Source organism: Microtus pennsylvanicus, chromosome 12, assembly GCF_037038515.1.
Source record: "Microtus pennsylvanicus isolate mMicPen1 chromosome 12, mMicPen1.hap1, whole genome shotgun sequence".
Lineage (NCBI taxonomy): Eukaryota > Metazoa > Chordata > Mammalia > Rodentia > Cricetidae > Microtus > Microtus pennsylvanicus.
The window spans coordinates 87,986,147-88,009,034 of record NC_134590.1 but is presented as its reverse complement, the minus strand read 5'-3'; the positions used below and the strand labels follow the sequence as shown (position 1 = coordinate 88,009,034).

General features: G+C 40.8%; 2 protein-coding genes across 6 annotated transcripts in view; both read right to left on the bottom strand.

The window, feature by feature from the left end:
* The window catches only part of Ppp4r3b (protein phosphatase 4 regulatory subunit 3B), a 57,402-nt gene extending 55,992 nt beyond the window's left edge, over window positions 1–1,410 (bottom strand). For 2 of the 5 annotated variants that reach the window (XM_075942456.1, XM_075942457.1), the window contains exon 1: window positions 767–1,225. In XM_075942456.1, the coding sequence (XP_075798571.1) occupies window positions 767–908 (142 nt within the window). In that variant the 5' untranslated portion in view covers window positions 909–1,225. Of the gene's footprint in view, window positions 1–766 lie in introns of all 5 variants that reach the window. The other 3 variants (XM_075942455.1, XM_075942459.1, XM_075942460.1) reach the window with 3 other exon arrangements.
* A 6,049-nt stretch (window positions 1,411–7,459) lies between these two features.
* Pnpt1 (polyribonucleotide nucleotidyltransferase 1) overlaps window positions 7,460–22,888 on the bottom strand; it is a 37,004-nt gene continuing 21,575 nt past the window's right edge. Inside the window, exons 19-29 of the mRNA XM_075942461.1 lie at window positions 20,143–20,249; window positions 19,365–19,436; window positions 19,215–19,278; window positions 18,692–18,775; window positions 17,956–18,039; window positions 16,587–16,693; window positions 16,006–16,061; window positions 13,338–13,416; window positions 12,231–12,278; window positions 10,970–11,143; window positions 7,460–9,050 (exon numbers count right to left, since the gene is read on the bottom strand). Coding sequence (XP_075798576.1) covers window positions 10,985–11,143; window positions 12,231–12,278; window positions 13,338–13,416; window positions 16,006–16,061; window positions 16,587–16,693; window positions 17,956–18,039; window positions 18,692–18,775; window positions 19,215–19,278; window positions 19,365–19,436; window positions 20,143–20,249 — 860 coding nt within the window. The 3' untranslated portion in view covers window positions 7,460–9,050; window positions 10,970–10,984. The remainder of the gene's footprint in view (window positions 9,051–10,969; window positions 11,144–12,230; window positions 12,279–13,337; window positions 13,417–16,005; window positions 16,062–16,586; window positions 16,694–17,955; window positions 18,040–18,691; window positions 18,776–19,214; window positions 19,279–19,364; window positions 19,437–20,142; window positions 20,250–22,888) is intronic.

The following is a 22,888-nucleotide window of genomic DNA, read 5'->3' as shown; positions in this document are numbered from 1 at the left end:
AAGCGACTCTACATTAGTACAACACTGCCAAAAATAAATCTAAGATTGTTAGTCTTCTATTACCTACATATATCAGTTATTCCAATTGCGTAGTTCTTGAGTACAGGTAGTAGCTGTTGTAATTATAATTATGGCTGTCAACTTTTAATATTAAAATGCTTTCTATGAATTCTGCAATCAACAAATACAATCTCCGAGTGTGCTTTAGTTTTCTAACTTATTGAGACTGTGGAACCCATGCCCCCCCCCCCCCCCGGTTCTCTATAAAGGCAACCTGGAGGGATCAAAAAGTAAAACCGTAGGTGCTCGTGTTTACATCGTAGCAACGGTCTATACTAACTCCAAGAAAGAGTCCGTTTTTTCCCTAAGGCACTCAGAAGAGTTTTACTAAACCCTTTATATTGGACATACATAAAGGACCAGACTGTACCCAAAGCGGGTACGGGGTGACATTATCTCACGGGTTAGGTTCCTATCTGGTCTCCTACCGACTTCCCACTCTTCACATTCTAAACCTCAATAACCAGGCAGGGATTGGAGCGGAAGGAGTCAAATCCTTAATAGGGATGGAGGCGGAGGAACTGGGAGTCCACGTCTGAAGGCGAGTGAACCCAGGCCCAGTAGTTTGTTTTTATCGTTGAGAAGGGCAGGCTCAAGCCCCATGCCATGCGCTGCCCCCCCCCCCCCCCCGAGCCCGGACTTCACACCCCAGCTTGTGCCGCAACCGAAGGCACGCTCCTCTCTTCCCGCGTTCCAATCCCCTTACCGTCGGACTCGGCACGGACCAGCAGAGACATCCCCTTGAGCTCCTCGACGTAAGTGGAGGAGACGTGCCCGGTGCCCCGGTCGTCCCATTGCCGGTCTTCGTTCAGGGTGTAGACCTTCACCCGCCGCCGTGTATCCGACATGGTGGCTGCTGGGCCCCCCGCTCCAGCCGCCGCCTCCTCGCTCACCTCGCCGGTGGCCCTCACTCCTGTGAGCCGGCAGCGGCAGCGGTGGCGGCGGAGGCTCTGGAGAGGCCCGAGTTCACCATGGCTCCAAAGGTCTAGCCGCGAGAAGGGGTGACAAGAGCCATCGGGAGCCCGCCGCCAGTGCTCTCCGGTCCCCTCCCTCCACCCCTGCGCACGACCACCGTCTCTTCCCTTTACTCTCCGGCTACCGCCGCCCGCCGCGGAAACTACTACAGATCCGCCATCTTGTAACCCGACTCTCTCAGCCTTTCTCTTCCTCTTCCAACAGGGTTGCACGGGCTGCCCTAGCAGGGGCTACGGCGGCCGACGAGCCCAGCGCACAGCACCTCTACGCGGAACCACACTTCCGGAGAGCCAAACCTGGCGCTCTCGCGAGGAGGACGCACTGGGGGCGCAGGCCCGGGAGGGACTTCCTGCTCTTCCGGCCCGCCTCCTGGGCGGGGAGATCTCGCGAGGTTTTCTGCCTTCTCCAGTGGAAGGTGGCTGCCGCCGTGGTGTTTCTGATTTCTTCTTGAGGATTTGCGGGATGCATGGCGGCTACGTTCTGCCTGGGAGGTGCTCCCTGGCCACCGTGAGCAGCAGGCGACTGTAAGGTTCTACGGAAGCGTTGCCTGTTTCCTGTGGCCCGTCCAGGCGTTCTGCCTGCCGGTAGCCTCGTAGTGCCTGCCATCGGTCTGCGCCTGAAAAAGGTGGCGGACGCCCCGCCCCTCGGAGGCCTCGGCCCGGCGGGCTGAAACGGATTCGCGCGCGACGCTCGCGGCTCGTCCTGTCTGTCTAGCCGCCAGTCGGTTCACGATACGGTCCTTCAGCTCGGCCTGCTTTTGTCTCTAATCTGAAAAGCATGGGGATAAGTGCACATGGTGACCCCGCGGTGTATTTCGGGAGTTGTAGTTATCACAACACTTGCCCGAGTGTGCTTATGTTTGTTGAGATTGGTTAGACGTGAACATTTCACCAGTATGCTGAAAGGTGGAGCTTGTGTACAGTAGGCGCTTGATTAAAAAATAGTTTCGAAATCTGATGTTAATTGCTTTTCTCTGAATCTGTAGGCTGGCGTGCTGCTATCTGCCTGTGATGAGTTCACTTGGAAACACTGAGACAGGGGGATCTGAGCGGTGCAGGCCAGCCTATGATTTATAGCGGGGTATTACCTTTGACAAAAGGACTTGAATTGTTATCCATATGTGCTGGATATTGCTGTGATTGATATGTACGAAGTGTACTCTGAGCCAGGGAAAATAATAATTGGTTTTGGAAAGGCCACAGAAAGAACATAGGCCATTTTTAGCCCAGTGTTAGAGGACACTCCTGGGTTATTTCTAACATTTGCCCATTGTCCACTCCTCAGGAGAAAAGGCCTTTGCAAGAGCACTGGACAGATCCTGGAAGCCCATTTAGCTTTGTGACGGGGAATTTCAGGGTTTACAGAGAATTTTCTGTAGAGAGTGATTTTGGCTCCGTTAATAACTTTGAACTTAACAGATGTAGGGGCAGAAGGCTAGAGCAGAAATCTACAGTGCAGGGCCCCATTCGTGCTTGTTGAAAGCACCTCACCATAACCACACCTTCCCTCAGATCCTCTCCAAAAAGTTCTAGCCCAACCGAGCCCCCGATGTCCTGTTTTTATAAGTAATACCTCTATACATTTTTTAAAAAAAAGACAGAGAAACTTTTGCAGTGCAAGGTCTCTTCATCTCCTGCTTCCTGCTATTCAGTTTTTCTTCAGGAAACACTGACTGTATCATTCCTCGTTAAAACTCTCCCACCTGTCTGTGTATGTTGCTAAAATGGGGCCCATTTCTTGTGTGTGGCCTATATAGTTACACACTTGTTTTAATGCTACTATCTCCATCTTGAATTACTAAATTTTTGAACATTTTTCTTTTCCATTAGGTTTCATGGTGTATCTTAAAGATAGTTTATCATATACAAATGTGTATGTGTGTTGGTCTCTAGGTGACTTGAATGATTGATTCATGGACTCATCAATACCAAATTCTGTGTATCCTAAGTCCCTTATATAAAATGGCATATGTTTTGCTTATTACCTATCATCTCTTGTAGAATAATTTACATCATCTCTGGATAATAATGCCTATTATAATACCAATGTTACTTAAATACTTGTTATATTGGATTTAGAGAATGAATAATAGACAAAAGCATGTTTAGCACAAAGACTTTTTAAGGTTTATCACAGTGTTATACACACAGGAATGCCTGCATGCCAGAGGATGGCACCAGATCTCATTATAGTTGGTTGTGAGCCACCATGTGGTGGCTGGATATTCAACTCAGGCCCTCAGGAAGAGCAGCCAGTTGTCTTAACTCTGAGCCATCTCTCCCACCCCCACAAGGACCTTTTTAAAAGATTTATTTTTCATTCTGTGCATGAATGTTTGGGTGTGTGCATGTGAGTGCAGGTGTCATCAGAACCAGAAGGTGTTGGATCCCTGGAACTGGAGTTACTTAGTTAGGAGCAGGCTGATGTGGGTTCTGATCCTCTGCAAGAGCTCTTAAATGCTGAAACATTGGTGCCAGTAGAAGCTTTGATAAAGTGACATTTATTTGGTGAGGGGAGGAGCTTTGCTACAGCATGGTATACTATCTTAGGGTTTTAATGCTGTGAGAGACACTGTGACCATGACAGCTCTGATAGGGGAAAACAGTTAAGTCAGGCTAGTTAATAGTTCAGAGATCCAGTTCATTGTCATCTTGGCAGGAGGCAAGGTAGTGCACAGGCAGACGGGTGACTTCCTCTAACATGGCCACACCTAATCCTTTCAGATAGTGCCACTCCTTATGAGACTGTGGGGTTTCCATTTTCATTCAAACCTATCCAGCTGCTTGGGTTTTAGTTAATTCCAGATATGGTCAAGTGGACAACAGGGATAACCACCACAGGTGATACATAACTAAGAAAAGAAAACCTGAAGCCTTCAAATGTGGATGAGAGCTCCTTAGACCCTCAGCCCTTGTAGAAGCAGCTCACAAATCCTTGTGAAAGCAAGCACTCCCTCCCTCTTCAAAGTCCTTTACTATATTCGCCCTGATTGTCTCTTTGAGCTGTCTTCACAGCTAGCTTTAGATCTTAGCAGAATCTGGGGGATTTGCTGGGCCTGTTTAAGAGGGTAGATTACACACTGAAGGAACTAAAATCAGCTAGCATGTGGTATTAAGAAGTCAGTACACTGGGATTAGGTTTTCAAAGTGTTCAGTTAAGGGTCTTCATTGTGTTCATTGACTCTTTAGGAGCAGATAATTTAACCTTAGTGTCGACTACAGGGATGGGCCAAACTCGCTGCTCTTAGCTCTTCAAAGCTAAGAAAGGTGATGGCTTTTGCTTTTTACATAGCAGCTTTTGACGCCCCGAGAAGACAGCTATTTTGATATGCTCACTTGTAAATCATAATTGTTTTGTAGTAAGTGGCTTAGGTGGTCATCTGCAAATGTTTTTTTTCTCTGACACTCCCTTTTAATGTCATAACATTGATCTCAATAAGACCACCAGAGAGTTGAACAATAGTGGTGCATGTTATGTTCCTGACTTTGACAGCCATGCCTCCAGTTTTATATGTGGAGCTGGAGAGATGGCTTAGTGGTTAAGAGCACTGACTGCTCTTTCAGAGGACCTGGGTTCAATTCCCAGCACCCACAAGTGCCAGCTCACAACTGTTACTTCAGTTCCAAGGGATGATATCTTTACACCAATGCACATAAAATTAAACTTAGAAAAAGATTTATATGTATACCATATGCATTTAGAATCCTGCTCAGGCCAGAAGGGGGTATCAGTACCCTTGGTACTGTAGCCACCAGGTGGGTGCTGGAAAACCAGCTCAGGTCCTCTGAAAGAGTACCAAGTGCTCCTAACTGCTGAGCCATCTCTTCAGCCTGTTTCTAATTTTTGATAGATATTTGCAAAACCAAAGACATTCATTGAGTTTTGTAAGTCACTTCTTTGGCATCTGGTTATAAGTTTGCCCCTTCAGTATTTTATTATAATTTTTAATACTTTATGATAATTATCTACATATTTTGTGCTTTTTATTTCATATAACATCATCTCCTAGTTTATGAATTATTGGAAATTATGGGAATTTTATAGCCACAATTTAAAAATATTAATAGGCAACTGTAGTTTTCATGAAACATGGTATTTTTCAGTGCTCCTAGAACATACAAAACAAAGTTACTTTAATTCTAACTCTTTTCACTGTTTAAACTGCTTCTACTCAACAGTTTGCCCCTCTGTAATGGTCTGTCCTGTCCTTTTAAGAGACAAGCTCTTCCAACTCCCCCCACCCTCCCACCCCCGAGCTTCCAGCCTGAGTCCTTCCCTTTTCTGTCTCTCCCAAAGGGGTAGCTGCTGCCATGACTCTTCCTGCCCCCCCCCCCCCGGACCTGCTGGCCCTCATGGCCAGTGGGCCACTGGGGGGACGGGGGAGGACTCCCTGCCTGGGACTGGCTGCCTTCGTGGCCCACTGCCTGCTATAGCCACTTGGGGACCTGCAGCATTTTTTAGACCCATAACACCCTCTCCTTGTCATCCCTTAAAGCCAGGCTCACATATGACTTCTCTGTATTAAGAAAACAATTAAAATCACACTTCATAGAAAGCTTTTTTTATTTAATGTCACATTTCCTCTACCCGACTTATTTTAAGGATGAGGTTTATGCTACCCAAACTGGGTAAATTTCTGGACTCAAGAGATTCTCCTGCTTTAGCCTGAGGAGTTTTGAGAATTACAGGTGCCGGCCACTATGACAAACTCATCATTGTATGAAATGACCACGTGTGTGTATGTATGTGTGTGGCCACAGATAAATCTCCAGTGTCATTCATTTTGAAACAGTTTCTTGAAATTTCCAAGTAAGGCTATGCTGGCTGCCCAGTGAACATCACGGTACCATCTCCATCTCCCCAGTGTTAGAATTACAAGTGCAAACCACCATGTTTGGGTTTTTATGTGTGTTCTGGGGGTTAAACTGTTACACCTATAACATAATTTAAAAATACATGTTTACTCATTTAGTGTGTGTATGTGCACATGCATGTGCCATTACACACATGTGGATGTCAGGACTTATTCTCTTTATACTATGTGGATCTCTGGGATCAAACCCAGGCTTGATGGCAAATGCCTTTACCTACAAAAGGTATCTTGCTGGCCCAACATTTTTTTTAAGCCTCCTTTTTACATTCCTTATGCATGTGTGCACTCACTTGCAAGTATGTGTGAGTCAGAGGACAACCTGGAGTCAGTTCTTTCTTTCCTTCTATCACATGGTGCTAGGGATTGAATTTAGTTGTCAGACTTGGTGGCAAGAGCCTATATTGGCTGAGCCATCTCACTGGCCCATAACATGTCTTTAAAAACAAAGACAAAAACCAAAAATCAGAGCCAGGATGCATGTATGCAACTCCACAACACTTGAGAGGCAGAGATGTTTGAGCTACATTGCAAGAAACCTTTGCTAGAGTGTCTACCAACTTTATTAATTAGTAACTATATTGTTTCCTAAGGAAACAGTGCATCATACTGTAGCACGATAGTCAGAAAATGCAGGTTTTCTTTTTTGGTATATGTTGCTAGGGACTGAATTTAGAGTCTATTAACATTCTCCAGTTGAGAAGGGCAGGGACACAAGATTCACCACTAGGGTGGGGATGTCTTTAGAAGTAGCTTCATGTCTGTATTCTTCATTGCTCTTATATACAACCCCAATGAATTCACTTGATCAGCTTGACTTGGTTGGAATACTTGGTTAGGTGCCCCTTCTCTCTGCATTAGATAGATTCCCCAGAAGCGATACAACAGTCTCCAACTGCTTCCTACAACAGCCACCTCTGTTGGTTGATGGCTTCACTCATACCTAGCAAGTTTTCCAGCGATATCAGAACCTATTACCTTTACAACCCTCAAGCTAAAGTTGGCAGTGGAGCTGTTTCTTCCTCTTCAGCCCTATATTCATTCTATCCACCCATGAGACTTAAACACTGCTTTTTTTTTTAATCCCCGACACTCAATGTCTTTATAGTCTCTTTCCCATTTCTACTGTCTGCCTTTCCTATTATCAAGTTTCATGAGAAAGCATTTGTCAAAGCCTGTTAAAACTCCTTGTGATTCTGTTTATTCCTCAGAAATAACTAAGCATGTTTGCCTGATTAAATGTTTTGAAAATATCTGCTCTTTCCCCTTGTTATATATATTATGTATTTTAAACAAATTTTATTACATTTATATACTTGGCATTGGTCTTTAAGTACTATGTTGCATGTCTGGAGTGAGAGAACAACTTGAGGGAACTGCTTCTCTTTTCACCATGTGGGTCATCAGATGTTATAGATGGTTGTGAGCCACCATATGGTTACTGAGAATTGAACTTCTGGAAGAGCAGTCAGTGCTCTTAACCTCTGAGTCATCTCTCCAGCCCTTGACTATATTCTTAATACAAAGCAAAAAAAAGACGAAACTATGTGAAACTGACTTATAAAATGAAAGTTTATTTTGTCTTCACATTTCCTTCTTCTATTTCATTCAGGTCTCTTTAAATATTATCTATTCAGGGAAGTGGTTCTGGATCATTTTCATTTCAAACAATAACTTCTTATCACTTGTCCTGGCTGTGTGATTTTTATTTTTTTATTTATTTTTGTCAACTTTATACAAGCCAGGATTATCTGGGAAAAGGGAGCCGCAAACAAGAAAATGCTTCCATCTGATTAGCCAATTGTCAAGGCTATGGGGGCATTTTACTCATTAATGCTTGATGTGCTGGGGCCTAGTTCACTGGGGTAGTTGGTCCTAGATGGCATAAGAGAGCAGGTGGGTCTACTGGGAGGTGGTGGCGCACACCTCTACAGCCGGTCTACAGAGAAACCCTGTCTTGATACCCCCCCACCAAAAAATATATATATTATAATCACATATTATATATATACATTAATAAAAGTTTTTTAAAAAGGCAGGCTGAGTAAGCCATTGGGGGCGAGCCAGTAAAAATTTTGTACTCCTCATGACCTGTTTTACTTTCTTCCCTTGGCTTTCCTCAACAGATTGTGATCTGGGCAGTGTAAGCCAAATAAATCTTTCCCTCTCCAAGCTGATCTTGTTCATAGTCTACACTGCAGCAGTAGGACAGATCACTCCAACTCCTTTCTATTACAGTATGTGCTTCTTTGTCAGATGTTACATCCCTGCTTACTGCCAGTTTTGGCAAGCAGAAGTGAACACGAGCTTGGGCTCTGTTTGCGGACATCCCCTGTCCATGCCTAGTGCTTAGTCCATAGCAGATGTGGAATGAATGTGACGCTTGGCTGAGCTCAACAGAGAGGGTGGCTCATGTTCACGCTTCGATCTTAGACCCAGAAATTTAAAATGTTTTGGAAGGGAAAGAAAATAGTCACATAAAAACCATAATTTAAGCAAGTCAGATGGCTCAGCAAGGAAAGGTACAATGATTATTGTGAAGTCTGATGCCCTGAGTTTGTCTCCTGGAACCCACACAGTGTGAGTGAACCAACATCCTACAAGTTCTCCTGATCCCCACACACATACAATGGCTTCTAAGTGCACAAAACAAATATATATAAAAATTTGAACACTAATTCATGGTATGTCAAAAAAGGGGTCATAAAAGATCAATTTGCAAATAGCAGTATTCAGGTACTATAAATTAGTCTTTGGCATATGATAGGCTCAGATTAAAAACTTAATTAGAGGGCCTGGTGGTGGTGGTACACACATTTAATCCCAGCACTCAGGAGGCAGGCAAGGGTGGATCTGAGTTCAAGGCCAGCCTGGTCTACAGAGCAAGTTCCCAGGACACCCTTGGCGACACAGAGAAATGCTGCCTCCCAAAAACAAAAACATCATTAGAAATTATGAAAAACGACCATGATTTGAATAAAGATGAAGGGAAGTCTGGCTCGAATGGTAGGCTGCTGGTTTATGCAGAAATGAGGGTGCTTCTGCTGTTGGCATTAGTGAGCTGTCCATTTAAATTCTGTGGCACCCCTCTTGAGTTCCAAGAACTGGCTTCATTTTTTCCCAAATTATTAGCAGTTTACAGTCCCTTTGAAAAAAAAATAAGAGCAAATTTAAGAAAACCAAATTATAATTAGGAAATCCAAACAATAAGGGTTACTGTCCCTTAAACTAAGGGTTATAGCACTTGGTCACTTTGACAAATACAGAATAACAGTATATCCAAAATAGAAATCAAATTTAATTTTTAATTTTCAGTTCCTTTCACTAATTCAGAAAGGGTATTGGTGCTGTTTAATATGCTTTTTTACACAGAATAATGTTTGTCGACTTACATATAAATGTACCTTAAAAGTATTTGGCTTGGACAGACACATATTTAACAGCTTATGACTTGGCCCTGAGTAAGAATTCACATTTATAAAAATTATAAAAGGATTAGACAGTCTAAATTATGTAGTATCTGCTTTTTTTTTTTGTGGACTAGTAGCATGTTTTAAATTATGGCAATGAGCAAGGTATGGTGACACATGCCTTTGATTGTAGGACTCTAGGGTCTGACAGGTACATGTCAGTTCTAGACCAGCCTGGTATAATGAGTTCCAGGCTATCTAAAGCTACATAATGAGACCTTGTCTAAAGAAAAAAATAGGAAACTGAACATGACATTACATTAATAATGGTTCCTTCAGCTCTTATACCAAAAATATATACAAAAATATATATCCACACAGTGGCAATTATATACACACAAAGAATGACTCTAGCGGTATCTTTTATATTTAGGTAATTAAAACAGTTGGACATGGTGGTGCACACCTTTAATCCCAACACTCAGAAAGGCAGAGGAAGGTGGATCTTTGTGAGTTTGAGGATAGCCAGGGCTGTTACACAGAGAAACTCTGTCTCGAAAAACCAAGAAAAAAAAAATCACTCTAGTGAGAAACCCATTTATAAGATTCATCTCACTATATTTATGGTTTTGTGAAAGGCATACCATTAAAAATGGAACCAAATTAGCTCCCTCAATGACAATTAAATGTGTAATTACGGTGAAGAAAAAGTTCTGGCTTTCAAAATGGCAAGTTCTAGTAAGCAAAACAGCAGTAGCTAGGCACAGTTGCTGGGTAAAGGGGAGCCATAAGATGCCTAAGGGAGAATGGCCATTAACAAACATGAGAAGGAAGGCAGAGGAAAAGAGCCTTAGGAGAGCATACATGATCAATTATTTTTCAGTAGTTTACAATTAAAGAAACAAAAAGGTAATCTGTCCTAAGATATAAAAATAGCTTTTTATTTACTTATTATATATACGCTGTTTTGCCTGCATGTATGCCTGCAGGCCAGAAGAGGACACCAGATCTCATTACAGATGGTTGTGAGCCACCATGTGATTGCTGGGAATTGAACTCAGGACCTTTGGAAGAGCAGGCAATGCTCTTAACCTCTGAGTCCTCTCTCCAGCCCCCTAAAAATAGATTACTTTAAATAATAAATATTTATTGATTTTATAATATAAATAAAGCAAATATAGGTTGATCCTGAAATAAAAAAGGCACATGAAATGTACTGTAGAATAATCTTTTCGTACATTGTGAAGATATACCACTTGGACTGATTTACTAAAGAGCTGAACAGCTAATAGGTAGGCAGGATTTCCAGGTACAGAGGATGCTGTGTAGCGGGTGGAATTGGGAGGAGACATGAAAGAAGCTGGAAAGCAGGATGGATATTATGTAGAAGAGGTAAACAAGCTTCTGGACAGCACATAGATTAGAAATGGGTTAAGTTATAAGAGCTAGCTAAAAACAGGTGTAAGCTATTGGCTGAGATTTCACAATTAATAGTAAGTCTCTATGTTGTCATTTGGGAACTGGCTGGCAATACAGAAAACTCCACCTACAGAAAAGAGCATTTTAATACAAACATTATATTTAAATTATATAGAAATCTACACATTAAACGGGACTATTAAAGTTTGCTTTGCAGAATATCACTGTTGAATACCATTTCCAACAGGAGTCAAGGGGAAGAGTTGGATGATGACTGTGACATAGACTCTCCCATTACAATGCTGCTTCTATCATTTAGAGTTTTGACAGCAGTTATAGCTGGAGACTGAAGGACTTTGCGGGAAAGCCTCATTCTTCCATCAGCTGGATCACGGCCAAAGTATTTGACCTATGTAAAAGAAGCATATTTAAAGTTGACATGTAATTTCAAAGACATTTAAATTTGCATTGTACAAATAAGGCAATAATTAATATTTGTGTCTAATAAAAGCACTGCTCAGTAATAATTAGAGACACAGTAACTATATTTTGATGAAATAGCTGTTAAAAAAAGACAAAAGGAATCAAAGTACAGTGCCCTATTGGAGTCCCAACACTCGGCAGGAGGTTTGAGTTTGATGCTAGCCTGAGACACTGACTAAAATAAACCAATCAATAAATCAATCAACCAAACAGGGCAAAAGAAAGCAGACATTTAGTTTTGTTTCTGATAAACTAACTGTGCCTTTTTTATGGTTTCTAAGTTCCTATACTGTAAGTCCAAAGTCAAAATTCAGTTAAGGGCTTTGTATTTTCTCTATGACTTGGGGACCATTGCACTAGAGTATATCGTTCCATGAAGAAATTAAACGGGAACAGTGCAACAGGCTTAAAGTCCCCTTTGATGTACAGCACAAACACGTGGAGAGATGCTCTCTTGGCCTTCATCTTTCCCCAGAGCTGCTTAAACAACAGAAGCCCAGATGGGGAATACACACCCAGATCAGCAACAACTTCTGTTCACTGATAGAGCACTACAAGACAGGGCCAGTTTTACTATCAGAATTCTAGACCTCAGCAACAGTACTCTTAGTTCACAAACATTTAATGTCAAGTACAGAGTCTCACCTGCTCCAAGATGACACAGCTTTCCACCATGTTATCAAGACTGTCTCCAAATGACAAGTCTGCCCAACTCTAAAGGTGGAGTTTTTTCTGTCTGTCTGCCTTTCTCTCTCTCTCTCTCTCTCTCTCTCTCTCTCTCTCTCTCTCTCTCTCTCTCTCTCTCTCTCTCTCTCTAAAGCTAAATTATGATCTATTTGAGGGAAAAGATCTTACTCTTAATGCTTAGCAAGTCTGGTTAAGCCACCCTGACTTCTTAAAGAAGCAGTGTACAAAAATACAAGCCAGAGGTGCTTATTCTATTCCTTCATAGACACTAATTGGAATCTGAAATTCAATTCACACCTTTAAAGATAATCACTGAGCATAAGTACCTGAATTTCTTGGCCAACTTCTAATCCTAGGGCAGTGGGATGTTTAATCTAAAAAAAAAAAATTAATTAGTTATATGTAATTATCCAGTAATATTTGTTTTTCTAATGAAATCTATTAATTACAAACTTTGCAAACAATATAAAAGTAATCAGAAGAAAATGAAAACTACTGTTACTACTTCAGTGTCCAGCCCTTCAAATGTCTATTTAGTGTACAGTATATATGTGGGCTGAGGCTGGGCATGGGGGCACACACCTTTAACCCCAGCACTCGGAGGCAGAGGCAGGCAGATCTATGTGAGTTCGAGGCCAGCCTGGTCTACAAGAGCTAGTTCCAGGACAGGCTCCAAAGCTACAGAGAAACCCTGTCTCAAAAAAAACCAACAAAAAAACAAGGGTTGGGGATGCGGCTCACTCAATATGTTAAGACTGCCCTTTCATAGGTAGAGGTGGCACATGCCACTAATCCCAGCACTTAAGAGGCAGAGGCAGGCAGATCTCTGCAAGATCGAAGCCACCCTGGCCTACAAAAGTGAGTTCCAGGACAGCTAAGATTGTTACACAGAGACACCCTGTCTTGAAATATCATGAAAAAACAAAAAAAAAACCCAAAAATTTCCTTTCATATGAATAACTGAAGCAATGTAGGTGAATATTCAAATTATAGTCCTTTAAGGAGGGCTGTTCAGTTTCTTTACATTTCATCACTGCAAACATTAGTGGCTGGTGACTATAACTAGGCAAAATATCCAATTCTCAACAATCTAGGTAATTTTACTATTAATTATTTCTAACAATTACAGAAAGTTAAGTCTGAGATGGGGAGATGGTTCAGAAAATAAGGATACTTGCTGCACAAAAATGAGGACCTAAGTTCAAATCCTCAGCGTCTGTATAAACCGCCAGCAAGAGTTATGCATGTGACTATGGCCCCAGTGTTGTGGGGAATAGAAAAGGGAAGATCTTTGGAAGTGCTGGTAGACTAAAGGGACTGAGAGGAGGTGGGAGTCCCAGAGCAGGACACCCTAGGCATCTCTGTTCTCCATGCATACACGTGTGTGCTCACACCGCACACTCACCATACACACACAAATCTGGCCTTCTTACCTTTCGCTGGTCAAGTTGCGTGTTATGAAGTAGCACAGCAGTCATGTTTGGGTACAGTTTTACCATTACGCCAGTGTCTCTACAAAAAGACATCAGCTTGGTTAAAACAGTAAGTACATGGACCGACACACACAGCTGATGCTTTCACAGAAGCAGGTGTCACACCGATCTCCAGGCTACGTCCTAGGATATATTATTCTTCTTGCTCTTTTTTTTTTTTAGACAGGGTCTTTCTGTGTAGTCCTGAAACTCACTCTGTAGACCAGGCTGGTCTTGAACTCACAGAGAGCCACATGATTCTGCCCCTAGTACTGGGACCAAAGGTGTGTACATGTACCAGCATGCCTGGCTCCTAGGACACATTCTTATGATTAAAAAAATTATGATTACATAACAAATGTACTTCTCTTCTATTATCTCGCCGTCTCTGTCCTTCTCTCCTGTCTATTAGTACTTGGAATTATAAAACTTATGATTACATAACAAATATACTTCTCTCATATTACCTCGCCGTCTCTGTCCTCTCTCTCCTGTCTATGAGTACTTGGAATTATAAAACTTATGATTACATAACAAATATACTTCTGTCATATTATCTCGCGTCTCTGCCCTCCTCTCCCGTCTATTAGTACTTGGAATTGAACCTAGGAACTCACACATAATTAATAATCCACCCACATATCCTGAGCCCAAATCATTGTTTCTCAATATGGAATTATGCCCTATATTTAAATATTTGTGACTAAAAATGAACAAGAAGATAAAGGAAAAGTTTTTATAATACGTATTCACTTGTGTTTCTCTTCAGAATTCATAACATTTTATTATATTTATTTAATATGTACATTTTTGCCTATAAGTATATATGTATGTCTGTGCACCATGTGGAGGTCAGAAGAGGGCATCATCTCCTGGAACTGGAATTATGAATGGATGGCTGTAAAAAGTTCTCTTCCTTTTTTCTCTAGTCTGAAAACAATCAATTGCATTGTTTGTTTTTCCACCTGTAATGTTAAACAGTTTATCCCATTCTCTTTCATTACTTTTAAAAACCTTTCAAGAAATATTCTAAATAAATAAATTCTTCCTTTTTTTTTTTTTTAAGAAGTAGCATCTTTTCTTTTCTTTTTTTTTTTCTTTTTTTTTTTTTTTGGTTTTTCAAAGCAGGGTTTCTCTGTAACTTTGGATCCTGTCTTGTAGACCAGGTTGGCCTTGAACTCAGAGTGCTGGGACTAAAGGCGTGTGTCACCACCGCCTGGCAGAAGTGACATCTTGAGATAATTTCAGCTGGTAAAAATACTTTTAAGGTTGAAAGTGATTTAAAAATGTGTTAATTAAGTATCAAATAATGCCATAAAACAAAAACAACAACAATAAAAAGGAAATATTAATTTGTAAGTTTTAGGTTTATGGTTTGGGGGAAAATAAAACTGGTAAAAATATAGTTTGAAAATAAAATATGGTCAAAAATTTGGTTTAAGAAAAAAATTCTCAGCCGGACGGTGGTGGCGCACGCCTTTAATCCCAGCACTCGGGAGGCAGAGGCAGGCGGATCTCTGTGAGTTCGAGACCAGCCTGGTCTACAAGAGCTAGTTCCAGGACAGGCTCCAAAGCCACAGAAAAACCCTGTCTCGAAAAACCAAAAAAAAAAAAAAAGAAAAGAAAAAATTCTCATGTCAGAATCTATTATAATTATAAAACATGTTATTGAAAACTACAGTGGCACAGAAAATAAAATTAGCTAAAAAAACAAAAAGAATTCGATGGGGCTAGAGGTGTAGCTGAGCTGTAGAGGGCTCACATGCCCACAGCCCAGGGGTTGGCCCCAGCACTATAAAAACAAGTCACTGTGGTGTACTCCTCCCAGTATTCCAGAGGTGAAAGCAGGAGGATCAGAAGTTCAGAGTCAAAGATGGATCAGCAACTAAGAGTACTGGCTGCTTTCCAGAGGACCCGACCCGGGTTTGAGTCTCAGCATCCACATATCTGTAACTCTAGTTCAAGAGAATCTGATGTCCTCTTCTGACCTCTGTGGGCACCAGACACACATATGGTGTAATATATATGTATGCCAAATAGCTGTATGTATAAAACAGATAATAAACATAGCAAAACACAAAAGGGGGTGGAGCTGGAGGGAAGTTCAGTGGTTAAATACACTTCCTGGTCTTCCAGAGAACTCAGGTTCCGATTCCCAGCACCTGCCTAGTGGCCCATAACTGTCTACTCTAGTCCCCAGGAATTCAACATCCTCCTCCTCTTGTCTCTTCAGGCATGGTGGGTAGACATCCATGCAGGCAAAACATCAACAATCAACACATACAATGAGAGAAAACAGTCACTCCCAGCTACACACAAATGCGCTCTCTCTCTCTCTCTCATACATACACACACACACACACACACACACACACACACACAGTTAGTGGCATATATCTAAATACAAAGTGAATCTGGGCTTGCAGTAAAAATTGAACTCATGCCGGGCAGTGGTGGCGCACGCCTTTAATCCCAGCACTTGGGGGGCAGAAGCAGGCCGATCTCTCTGAGTTCAAGGCCAACCTGGTGTACAAGAGTTAGTTCCAGGATAGGCTCCAAAGCTTTAACGAAACCCTTTCTCAAAAACACCCCCTCCCCAAAATCGAACCTATTGTTTATTTGTAATTACCTGATTTCAGTTATTGTAGCGGTATAAACTGCTCCAAATTCTAACTGTTGCTCTTGCTGTAAAGTAAAAAATCATTAGGTAAATAAAGGTAACAGGAAAAAAAAAATAGGAAAACTGATGGAGGAAGGTCATTGGTTGAATAAAAAGAAACTGCTTGGCTTTCATTGGTTAGAAGATAGGTGGGAGGAGTAAACAGAACAAAGCGCTGGGAGGAAGAGGAAGTGAGGTCAGACTCGACAGCTCTCCTCTCCGGAGCAGACGCAGGAGAGACACCACGCTCCGCTCCTGGGCAGACGCAAGCAATGAAGCTCCAACCCAGGATGGACATAGGCTAGAATCTTCCCGGTAAGCGCACCTAGGGGCGCTACACAGATGATTAGAAATGGGCTAAATTAATATGTGAGAATTAGCCTAGAAGAGGCTAGATAGGAATGGGCCAAAGCAGTGTTTAAAAGAATACAGTGTCCGTGTAATTATTTCGGGGCATAAGCTAGCCGGGCAGGCGGCTTGGGGTGTTGGGGACGCAGCCCCGCCACCGCTGCTCCATATTACTACAGAAAACCACTAAGATCTATACTTACATCATCTCTGCAAATTTCGGTAATGAAGTCTCTTGCCTCATGCATTGCACTAGGTGTTGGTGCAAATATGGAGAAGGTTTCTTCATCAATCTGACTAATTGTTACACCTTTAGAATAAACCCAGCATCATGGTTAGGGATGGGGGTCAAAAAAGAGATAACACATTAAAATTAACAAACTCGTGCCAGAGGAGACTAATCTAAAAAGGAATGTGAGAACAGGGAGAGGTCTGGAAGCCGCTGGGTTGGGTTTCTTCCGTGCTAATGACTGTTCCTTGACACACACTGCTCTCCCACCAAGTGCCTGGCACTGTATTAGGTCCCATGGATGTAACAGTGAACCATGCCGTAACCCAGCAGGGCTAATTTATTTTTCCTCCCCCAACACAGGGTTTCTCTGTAGCTTTGGAGCCTGTCCTGGATCTAGCTCTTGTAGACCAGGCTGGCCTCAAACTCACAGAGATTTGCCTGCCTCTGCCTCCCGAGTGCTGGGATTGAAGGTGTGCGCCACCACTGCCTGGCCAGCAGGGCTAATTTTACTAGGTCCTATGGATATAACAGTGAGCCATGTCCTATCCCAGCAAGGCTAATTTTTAAGGCTTTTGTTTTACTCTTCAATTGTGACTAGGGATTGTAGCAGAACACTTTCATCGTCCTCTTTTATTTTCCACCTTTAGAATGAATCATGTCAGTTTCTCACTCTTAATCTGGTTAAGGCACCTCTGCTGCTTGTCTTTTAGCAAACTCAAAATACAACTATTAAGTCATCTCAACATTGATTCTAGAAGAAACAGGTTAAAATGTGACCATTTCTGCATATACTCAAAGTCTCAAGTAAATGTAGCCTTGGTTGGCCGGCTTGGAACTCAATATGTAGACCAGGCTACCCTGGAACTGACCGACAGCTGCCTGCCTGAATGTACCTGGTCTCTGCATATACTCTTTAGACAAGAGCTTAAATGAAACTCAGTCAAAACTGCACAAGTAGGAGGAGTTAATAACCCGTAAGTTATTTAGTTATAAAAAGCTAAAGCTAAAAATTATTTGGGAATGTTCGTTTAAAATGTGGAAGGAATATGATGGATTTTGTCATCCTTTCTCTTCTCTGAGACAAGGCTTGCTATGTTTGTCTCCAGACTGTCATCAAATACTGGGATCACAGGCATGCCGCACCATGCTGCTTTATCCTTCCTGAAGGTTTGTTGACTTACTAAAAATTCCAATAGAAGACTCACAGGCAGACATCTTATACTTTTCTTCTCATCTTTTATCTCTCAAATACTATTTCTGGAGTAACACACTAGAGATAAAATAGCAAACTTGTATGATTTGGCATTTAACGATACCCTCAAACTTAAGACAACTCTTACCTGTGTCAGCCTGAAGTTTTTTTATGTGATATCCACCCGGTCCAACAAATTTTGCTCGTTTTGATAATGGAACTTTAATTGTTTCTGAAATGCAATCAATTCATGTAATCAGACAATCGTGTAAAGAAGCCAAAGACATAGGAACCTAAACATATGTACATTATGAAATAGAAGAAATTTGTTGTGATTAAAATTATTGAAAAATGTAGAAGAGTATGTTCTCAAATTTAAAGTCTGGTTTTCTTTCAACATAAACAAAATTGTCTTTTAAATGATTTATATGAACACAGAAATTTTATGTATTTATTGTGATGTTTTGATACATGTATACATAGTGTAATGTTTAAATTTGAATAAACACGTATGTTTTCACTTTTCCATTTCTTTATGGGAAGAACATTTTAAATATTTTCTAGGGCTGGTAAGATGGTTGAGCGGCATGTGCTGCCAAGCCTAATAACCTGAGTTCAATCCCCAGCACTCAAGTGGTAGAAGGAGAGCTTCAATTCCCAGAAGCTGGTCTCGGACTGCCAGACACAGAGTGTATGTAGCATATGCATGCCTACATCCCCCCCCACAACACAGTAAATGAATGATTGTAAAAGAATTTTCTTTCAATGTAGTTAGCAAAAATGTACTTATTTTTATTTTGATAAGAGAAAAGCACTTTAAAATAGTAATAAATGTTTAAACATTAATGTTTATCAAGCTGTCAGTAATAACTTTAATGTCTTACCTACGACTGGTCCATTTTCTTTTCTAGATGCTCGAGGTTTTGAAATTACTCTGTTCATTATCTGTAATATCTCCTTCTTTGCCACTAGAAGAAATACCACCGGAATAAAAATTGTAAGTGTGTGATCTGAATCAAGTGTGATCTGAAATAGTTTCACTCTCATTTCCTCTGGTGTATAATCAAAACTCTAGCTCACTAATGGGAACTCTTTGTATTCTAATTACCTTAATTACCTTATCTATTCCAAACTCCTCCAAACTCAGAAAGTTGCTTAAATTGTAAAAATTAAAATTTTACTATTCTTTCATTTGGGTAGTCAGTCATGTAATCAATAATTAATACTTGATCATGTTAAATTACAGGGCCCCACTCTTCTGTTTTGATGGTGCTGAGGATCTGACCCAATGCATCACAGGCAAACATTCTTTCAGCCAGCCACATTTTATAGTAAACTTAGTGGGAATTAAAGGTTCCATTAACAAACTAGACAGAAATGAGAGCAGCATACAGTGTATTGACTTACCTGATGCTTGCTGAATGGCTTCCATTACAATTTTAATTGGTATTCCAGGTAATTTAATATCAGCCTAATAGAGAACAGCCAAAATAAATAAATAAACAGACAGTGGTCCGTGTCATTATTTAAATTTTAAAAAATGAAACAAGGTCGTACCTGTAATGCAGTTATTCCCTTATTTGTACCGGCTATTTTGAAATCCATATCACCATTGTAATCTTCAATTCCCTTCAACAATTTAAGAAATTATGGTAAAGTTTTAAACAAAGTTCACCTATAGTCACAGTAGAAGAATTTCAAGTCCTAGCTCTGGAAGTAAGGTGTTTCCTCTAATGTTAAATGCAAGAGCCACCTCTGCCACTCAGCTGCTGCTCCAGGGCACAAAGCTTGCCATTGGAAATATCATCTTATGTTTAGCTCATGCCTGTTCCTAATAAACACATAAAAATTAATTTAGAATTATCCCAGAGGAAGCCATTCTGGATAAGTATATAGTAATACGTATCTTTTAGAATCCAAGGCAAACAGGAAATAAACACTGTATCTATACTCCAGAAGTATAAGCATTCTTCTAGTGACCCTCTCGTTCAGTTCCTCATGGTGTGCTGATCCCCCAACCATAATACTATTTTTGTTGTGGTCTTAGGTAACTCCCGTGAAAAGGTAATTTGACCCCTTCCAAATGGGTCAGGACCCACAAGTTTAGAACCACTGTTCTAGGCTGAGGCTTTTATATGTCTTTGATTTGTTTTGCATTTTTTGTTTTGTCTCACCACATGGCCCATGGTGGCCTGGAACTTGCTATGTAATCTTAGGTTAGACTATGACTAGTGATTTTCTCTCTTACGCCTATTCAGGCATATGCCATCATGACTGGTCTAAGCATGTACTTTTAAATATACTTGTAAACATTTCAAACTGGGAATATACTTGCCAGAATATCTGTCAGCAAACGATAATCTTCTATTTCCCCTTTCTCTGGATTGGTTTTGGTAACCAATCCCACTGCTACACCTGCAACAGCAGATGAAATTGGGACCCCTATAATGAAAACAAAGTTTGTGTATAAGACATGTAGTAGCATGAAACACGCACAAATTCTGCTGACATTATTCCATTATTCTATCAGTCATCAAATCGAGTTGAATAGGCCCCATCTCATTTCTTTTTGATCCTTTAATAATGACCTGTAAAGTAATAGATAATAACTATACTTGGCAAAAACCTAAGAGAGCAAATTCTTAAGTTTTCTATGCTCTGCTATTTTGCTTTTGGTTCCTTCTTCAAACCCTTTATTGGGTATATTTTCTAAGCCTGAACCTTTCAGTTCACCTCCCCACTAGAAAATTTGTGTATACAGCTACAATTATAAACATAATCTTTAAATTCTTATTTCTGAGAAACATGATATAAGCATTATCTGTTACCTTGTTCTTTTTATTTAGTAAAAACCTACTACATAGTAACCCCCATATACATGTAATAAATAAATAAAATATTTGTGCTTTCCTCATTATTATAAGACCTTCCTGCCTTAGTCTCCCAAGTGCTACAGTTACAAGGATGAACTATGTACTACTATGCATGGCTCCCATATATAAAACTATTTTTAAATTAAGATAGCACTCCCTGTGTAGTCCTGGCTGGCCTTAAACTCAGAGATCGCTCTGCTTCTGCCTCAGAAGTATTTGGGATTACAGATATGCCACTCCACTTCCAGATGAAACAAAATTTGAAGTTTTTAATTTTATTTTGTGCATTTAAGTCTAAGTATAGACATGTGTTCTACCGTGTGCATGTAGGGGTGAGAGGACAATTCTGGAGTCTGTTTTCTTGTTATTCTGTGGGATCCTGGGATCAAACTTAGGTCATCAGGCCTCTGTGCACCGCATGGAACCATCTCCTCTGATAAGCCATAGAGGAGGTACTTAAAGGGCATGGACATTTATACTTGTTCAAACAGTCAAACTACCTTCCAAAGATATACACTTAATGTACCTTACTCCAACAGGCATGTGATACACATATAGACATGGAAGTACTTATACATACATATAAAATTAAATTAAATCTATCTTAAAAAGTTAGTAAACAAAAAATGCAAACAAACCTGTTTTGCTTTGCTCAAGTGGCCTTCAAAATCTGCTTTATTTATTACTTCAGTGGTTCTTTTGAATACTCTGAGAAACACAGCCATGCTATTTTATAACTTCATCATTTTGCACAGGCTATTCCTTCTAGGTCAGCTACATGTCATGCCTCCTAATCTGCCTGACCCTAACATAGCTTTTCAACCTTTAAACTAGGCAAAATATCATGGTCTCAGTCAGTTTCTTTGCAATTTCTCAATTTAGACAGTTTTGTCAACTCTATAACTGCTTTCTTTAGAAATCTCCCATTTTAGGGTAGAAGTGTTGTTCCATAGTTAATGTATTCATGTTGGAAACACTTATCAATTCTTATATGTCCTTCCTTCCTTCCTTCTTTCCTTTCTCTCTCTTTTCTTTCTTTTCTTCCTTCCTTTCTTTCTTTCCTCTCTTCTTCCTCCTCTTCCTCCTCTCCCCTCCCCCCCCGTTTCACTGAGACAGAGTCTTGCTACGTAAATCAGGCTGGCCCTAAATTTGCTATCTTCTTCCCTTCACTGCCCAACCACTGCAATTACAGCTTCCCGTATTCCTTCTTATTAGTATCCTGAGTATCCTGTATGTCGTGTCATTGTTATTAAGGAAAGGGAATGGGCTGATAATGAAGCATCCTTAAGTATTCTACCTGGGACCTCTCTCTTTCACAACACACTGATTAACCAGTCCTCTCTGCTTATCCTTCAACCAGTCATGAATGATGCACCTAATGCAGTCTAAACTTCTACACTGTTTGCACAAAGGTATCATACATTGTCAAGACAAATTCTAGGTCTACTGTGTCAAAAGTATCCCTCCACCTCACTTGGAATCTAGTCATTTTTTATTTTCCAAAAATAACAAAATGAGTTATGGGTATGGCTTATTTTCCTTAGTATCTTTTGGCTCTTTCTTTCTTGCTTTTTTTTTTTTTTTTGGTTTTTCGAGAGAGGGATTTTTCTGTGTAACAGCCCTAGTTGTCCTGGAACCAGGCTGGCCTCGAACTCACAGAGATCGCCTGCCTATCCCTCCCAAGTGCTGGGGCTAAAGTCATGCGCCACTACTGTTCTCTTTATAGCTACTTTCCATTATAAAATACATCCCCTCCTTTTAAAAGAGATTTTTATTTATTTTATGTGTATGAGTGCTTTGCTTGCATGTATGTTTGAGCACCACCTACATGCCCACTGCACATAAAGGCCAGAGGGCATAAGGTATTCTGAGACTGGAGTTACAGAAGGTTGTGAGCCATTATGTAGGTGCTGGGAGCTGAATCAAGACATGCTCTTAACATGTGTCCAGCCTCTATACTGTATTGTTTGTTTTTATGAGTTAAGAGTCTTTTTTTTTCTTTTTTTTTTTTTTTGAGACAGTTTCTCTGTAGTTTCCTGGAACTCGATCCGTAGCCCAGGCTGGCCTCAAACTCACAGAGATCCGCCTGTCTCTTCCTCTCAAGTGGTGTGAATAGAGGCATGAGCCACCACTGCACGGTGAGTTAAGAGTCTTAAGACATTCTATAATCATGTTTTATAGAAGGTGCTAGTCTTACAAAATCAAAAC